The 6,395-nt window shown below is 39.3% G+C and overlaps 1 protein-coding gene and 1 long non-coding RNA gene across 13 annotated transcripts in view; one reads left to right on the forward strand and one right to left on the reverse strand.

The window, feature by feature from the left end:
• The window catches only part of LOC135329544 (uncharacterized), a 29,219-nt gene that overhangs the window by 11,434 nt on the left and 11,390 nt on the right, over window positions 1–6,395 (forward strand). The gene's annotated exons all lie outside the window — the stretch shown is intronic.
• Window positions 1–6,395, reverse strand: part of TULP3 (TUB like protein 3) — a 39,023-nt gene that overhangs the window by 5,728 nt on the left and 26,900 nt on the right. For all 12 annotated transcript variants that reach the window (XM_064518112.1, XM_064518104.1, XM_026112630.2 and 9 more), the window contains 6 exons: window positions 5,966–6,142; window positions 4,752–4,885; window positions 3,971–4,168; window positions 3,363–3,475; window positions 2,823–2,937; window positions 691–789 (listed from right to left, as the gene is read on the reverse strand). In XM_064518112.1, coding sequence (XP_064374182.1) covers window positions 691–789; window positions 2,823–2,937; window positions 3,363–3,475; window positions 3,971–4,168; window positions 4,752–4,885; window positions 5,966–6,142 — 836 coding nt within the window. The remainder of the gene's footprint in view (window positions 1–690; window positions 790–2,822; window positions 2,938–3,362; window positions 3,476–3,970; window positions 4,169–4,751; window positions 4,886–5,965; window positions 6,143–6,395) is intronic.

Here is a 6,395-nt window from a genome sequence, read left to right on the forward strand (position 1 = left end):
CCGTCCCTGCATACTCAGATGATGTCCCTATATTCCTCCCAAGTAGCCTGTCCCTGTAAGCTTTTAACTAGAAAATCTTCCACATCTATGAGAAGTCCTCACTAAATAGCCACCACAAAACTCCATCTTTCTCCTCCCAATTTCTCAGTACAGAATCCTCTTTTTCTGTGATTCCTACAAAGAGACTGACAACATTCTGATCACAAATGTACTTACACTCTTGCTACTACATCAAAATACTGCCTCAGTCTTTCTGTGGGCTACTATCCATTTATTATCCATCTCTTGTAAATCATATTTGACTAAGAATTTAAGCTCTTTGAAGGTGCAAATCTCTTCTGTGTTGATAAAACTCTCAGCATAAGTGTCCTGTCCATGAGGGGGGGGTTGTAGGTGTAATAGCAACAAGATACAATAGTCATTGAAATAACTAAGTAAACAGCTAGATAAGGTCCTACTAAGCAGCAAGTCAGGATACAAATACTGTTCAAAAGGCTACAAATGAGGTAAAAGGCAAGGACATTAATCAAGACCTTTAGATTGCACTGTAAAAAGTTTACTGCCCATGAAACCTGCTAACAATCATTGCCATCAACACCTTTGCTGTGACAACCACAATTGTCAGTAGCAGCCAGATCTCTAGGAGAAAGTTTTACCTCTTCCTCCAGACTGAAACATGATCAAACTCACATTTCGTGGCCGGACTGAAATTCGCTTATGGTTCATACTCATTCCTGGAATGATCACAGACATTTTCCGGGGACCCTTGAATCCTAACACATTGGTTTCCTGAAAGACAAGGAAAGACATTATTTTCAGGAAATTAGATAGACCATCTCCCAGAAGGAAAGACTGCAAGGCTGATCTTGAATCCACATCCACGTTTTTAGAGATTTGTTGGCTACAACTGTACTAGCAGTTATCAAACTGCAGTTGTGTTTAATTACTGAGAATAGCTGCCTCTCTGCATTTTGAGAACTGTGTTAAAAGACACACACAGTACTACTTAACTTATAACGCATCTATATTGTTCTAATGAAACAAACATTTACAATAAAATCAGACAAGGGTGATCTCAGGCAAAAATATTTGCATTTGAGGCAAAAAGATGCTAAAATATTGCTAGTGAACAAGGCTTAAATGTGATAAAAATCCATGGGTCTTTGACTGGGTCTTTATCTTATCTATATAAACACCATTTAGGCTAGAATGTTCCTGGAGAATGAATGACTTATTTCTCTTTAGGCTCTGTTATTTTTGTTTAAGAGTATATCTACAATTTTCTCTGAAATTGTGTTCTTTTATAAATGGTTAAGAACAGACCCAGAAAGCAAAGTAATCGGGATCTATCTGAGCTTCAATCTTAAGACAAGCAGATCTATCTGAAAGTGCAACAAGAGACTGCTGCAAGTGGATTGGGTATAAAGCAAAGAAAAATGGTCTTTCTTGGTCTTCTGTAACCATCCAGTCCAGTTAAGGTGCTCTATAAAATTGTGTCAATAATAACCTTTAAAATTCTCAAAGCACAGATTAAAAACAAACAAAAAACTCCCCCAAAAACAAACAAAACCAGGCTCTTTTAAAAGTACTGATTAATAGAAGTTATACAGCTTCTTCTAATGTGCTAGTACATTTTACAGACACAGAATAAATCTTTGGAGCTGCAACCTCTATTATCTCATTTCAGAAAATCTAGGGATACATATGAGAACAAGGGTACTGATTTTATTCATACGTAAGCTTTAATAATTTGATGCAGATAAAACATTTCAGACATTCAGAATTCTGAAAAGCTGACTTTATATTGTCTGCTTGTTTCAACACCTCACTTTGCACAATTAGGCAGGGAAGTGAAGAACACTGTATGCAAAGAAAACATCCAGTGACACTTATATAAACAGGTTAGTACTGGAATTATCCCATGTCTTTTTTTTTTTTTTCTTTTTTTTTTCTTTTTTCTTTTTTCCTCCAAGTGCCATTAGGACCATTAGCAAAAAGATCAGGATCATGCTCCAGTAGACTAATACCCCTTTAAATTTTTGCTGCTGTAACTATGGTAAAGATAAACATCCCTCTACTTGGCTGGCTATCATTTAGTGAAGAATCTCAAGTTTTCCTTCCAGACCTCAAACTTCAGGACTGAAATATGAAACAATAAGACTTGTGAATCTTCACATAATTCTAGAGTGATGTGGCTACAAGTGCCTCCCCTCTCCATAATCTGGATTGAGGTTATCCACAAGATCAGAATAAAAAAACATCTTTAGGACACAGCCAGGAAATCATGATTTCCCATGGAAACATACCTTTCCTAACAACATGCTACTACTGAAATTATACCAGCTCTCTCCTATCCACCACAATACCTTTAGTCCTGCCAAAAATACCTCTCCTTCACATGGTACCACCAATTCCTTCTTAATGTCCACCAGATACCAGCTGAGCAAAAGACAGATCATGCTGTGCCTGGCTCCAGGTCAAGGATATGTTGGCTGGCCACATGCCTGATGATGGGTCAAGTAGCAAGGTCCTCAGAACAGATAATAAATGTGCTCACATCGGCATCTTTCCCTCAGTGAATATATTAGTTTGGGTCTCTCTCTCTCCTTCCTTCCTTACCCCAGCACTGATTTCTTTTCATGAAACTTGTAGGAACTTATCTTTGATGCTTCTGCCCTTTGTCTAATCTGGTTGAAATTGGTCAGCTAGTTCAAAAGTTAAATAAGGGAGGCTGCCAGGCAGCATGATTTTGTGAGCCCAGCTTCCTTGGAAGCCAGGCTAAAAAAAGGAAGGAGGGGCAAAAGGGGAGAAGCACTACTTACATAACAAATGGCTGCAAGCTCCTGTCGAGTATGAGCCTTTTCCACTAGACCTTGCGCCTTGATTGGGCTAACTCCATGATCATAGACTGTAAATTTAGTTCCCATTAGATTTGACCTAAGTCAGGTAATGACAGAAAGAGAGAGATATGTCAGTGGAAAATTTTGTCATCTTCTGAAGGTAGCTGTGCAGCACAGTGAAACCACTTGCACATCTCCAGGTACTCCCATCTGAATCTTCCTATCATCAGCTCACTAAGGAGCTTCAACAGAAGAGTCCATAGTAAACTGAGCCTTTAACCTGTCCTGGAAAAGCATCAAGACAGGATTCCTTCTCTAAATTGCCACGCTGAATGGTAACACTGAAAAAAGGTTGCCAACCCGAGTGAACACAGATTACATTAACCAGGATGAGGCAAGTTCATTCTCTCTGGATTGAGACCAGACTGCTATTCACAATTCCAACTCAGGTAAAATGAAAATCCCATCTCTCCTACTGCAGAAGCTGTATATTTGTCTCTGTTTTTCATCTGTGGCTCTCACCTGAGTTTTCCAACAAAACTTTCCCCTTCCCGAGATAAGTCAGTTGGGTCAACTGATATCAGGTAATTGGACGTTTTGCTCTTTTTCCGCTTTCGCCCTGCAAGAAGGAATGTCTGGAAATACAAAACTTTGATCAAGACTGGAATTTTCAAAGAACCTGGACGCATAACTAGGCATTGCTACCCAAACTCTCAGCTGTTTCCCCTCACCCATTCCCCTTTTCGCTCTGTGCTGTTACTACTGTCTCCATACTTTTGATCTCTTCCACAAGTGAACAGCCTGAAATCCTAAACCTCCAATCAGCCCCCTCAAGAGTCTAGATACAAAGCAACTTTCACTTTTTGTCTTCCCTCCTTTTCTTCTGGAGCAACTCAGTCCCTTTGTTCTCCTTTATCCTTTATGTTTTTATACTTTTGTATTTCATCTTTCATTATATTATTGCTTCTAAACCTTGCTTAGTGCCTTGCCAAATATAAGCTGTTCTCATCAGCTTGCTTTTTCTCCTCAGCTTCTGATTTCTTACCAATTTATGCACTGCTCCCCATTACACCAAAAATGGTCTGTGGTAGGAGTACAATAACCAAGATACTGTGTGCTGGTCCCAATACCTTTCTGTTGTCATCCCTTTCCAGATGCATATAATAAGTAGGGAAGAAGCCCCGATCCATTCCCTTCTTATCTCTAGTGATTCGACATTTGATTGTAATACCACGGGGTGCAGGGCGTAATGCAAAGTCCTCCAAGTTCTCTACTTCTCCCAGCTGTGCATCTGCCTGTGGGGATGGAGTACAGGAAGCACCTGTTTCCTGTGGGAAGAAACATCATATTAGCAGATTAGTATCAGATCAGAGGCTCTGGTATTCCCCAAGAAAAGAAAGGTCAGTTGAAACAGAAGACCTCATGTTTCAAGAGGAAGATATTTGGGAAAGGGGAGTTTAGCAAGAAACCACCTGTGTTTCCATGTTGAGAAGAGTCCTGGCTGAAGACCTTTTTGATCTTAGGAAAGACTCCTGCCTCCTCCACCCAACAGATCTCTCCGAGGGGAGAGTTAGTTACTCTTTGTCATCAGTTTTGCACCAGATACAATGGACTCATCTTTCTTCTTAAAGGGTCTTTGAGGAGTAGCCGATTCACTGTCTTTTCTTCACTGATGATAAGGTTACTTGTGCTCCTCCGCCCACTGCTTCTTTGACCATTACTAGGTCTTTGTCTTTAACTTAATGAGCCAGTCAGATAACCCGACAATTTTGACCTTTCTCTGCCTTCAGGAAAGAGCATGCTAGCTACAGCAGTTGCAACTACTATGTTTTAACATAGTGCTCAAGGTGTGAGTACTAAAAAACGAGTATGTGCCCAGTCCTTATTGGAAATGGATTTGACAACACTTACTGCAGAAGATTTCAGGCTGGTTGCAGAACTAGGCCTCTCAGATTCAGGATATGGTGAATGAGATGCTCGTCTCTTACTAGTTTCTTCATCCTCTTCTGTGTCCTCCTCATCAAAATTCAAACTGCCTGAAATTCCTGTCAGAACAGAGGATCAAGCAAGCAACCTCTGAAAGAAGGTGTCATGAGTTCACGGAATCACTAATTCACATATGCCTCTTAGGTAGCTGTTCTGCTCCTACCCTCATAATTAATCTCTGCTGTTCCAACTGCCTATTTTCTTCTTGTGGTATATTGCTTCCCGAGCCTTGTAATCCAAACCACTAGTGATGTTTTTCACTACTCAGCTGATTAAGCAGCCGTATGACTTTTATCACTGCACATTTTACATGATATTGCTTAGTTTATGCTTTCATTCATGATTGTGGCATATAACTAAAATAACTTTGGCTAAAGGAATTTAGAAAGAACTTCTGTACACATTACTATTTGGTGTTTCCTTCCACTTGCATTGTCTTGTTCTGCGATTTCCTTCCTATAATTTGGCTGTGAAATAGAAAAGCGCATAAAGCACTACAGAATAGGAACAGCATCAGCATGTTGATCTGAATTCTTCTCTATGAACCAATCTTATAGCAGTATTCTAACATGGCACTGAATAGAAAGGGCATTGATGGAAGTTCTCTGTCTCAGATGAAACAAAAATGTAGTCTTCATTTTTAGTTTCAACTATTGAAAATAAAACTCCAAAACTGCTGATTGTGGTATCCTCCGACTCAGGAAGAGTACCTTTCCTGAAGGTCTCCTCAACAGTTAAATAATTACTGCATCATTGACTATAAGAGGTCCCTCTGTTGTCATAATATTCAGGTATTATAGGCATATATATTATATCTGGAATAAAAATACCTTGAACTTCAGCAAAATGAGAAGTGTAGTTTTTTGTGACCAACTTCCTTGGAAAGGCCAGAAAGAATACAAGACATTGACAAACCTTTAAAATATAACTAGTGCTCCAATTAATATCAGCACGTCCGAAAAAGGAGAAATTGCACTTCCGCGTTTAACTGCACACTGGAGAAACTACTAGCTGTGTATTTAAGAGGAAGGTCCTACAGACACTTGCTTCATGATCCCCTCAGCTTTTTATTAATGTTACCGAAAAAAATATTATAAGTAGAATAATCCTGAAAAAAGACCTCTGCCCCATTATCTTACCTCGTTTCTGTAAGATTTCTTGCAGATCTGGCTTGTCTGCTGTTTCTGTTAGAGCCTCTCCATCATTTTCCTGATCTGCATTGTCTTCTGTTATGGAAGATCCAGCACAGAGAGTTTGGAGTTTGGTCCCTAAATCTTGCACTTCTGATTTCAGGAAAGCAGCTGGTCCATCAATGCCTGCAAGACAAAATTAAGCAGAATCCAAAAGCCTAATTTTTACTGCTACAGAAGTGTCCCAAGATAGTCCCTCATTTCATCTTCCTTTGCTCAAGCATCCCTTTAAACAACTGATTTATTTTTGTTCACTTAAACTTTGGTGAGGCAAATTGTGAGTAACTTACTTTAAGTGTCAGGCATCAGTTTCCCACATTTATAAATATCGTGATTGTATTTAATTTTTTTTTAAAACAAGGGCTTGAACACTTTAGGC

This window comes from Dromaius novaehollandiae, chromosome 1, assembly GCF_036370855.1.
Source record: "Dromaius novaehollandiae isolate bDroNov1 chromosome 1, bDroNov1.hap1, whole genome shotgun sequence".
NCBI classification, from domain to species: domain Eukaryota; kingdom Metazoa; phylum Chordata; class Aves; order Casuariiformes; family Dromaiidae; genus Dromaius; species Dromaius novaehollandiae.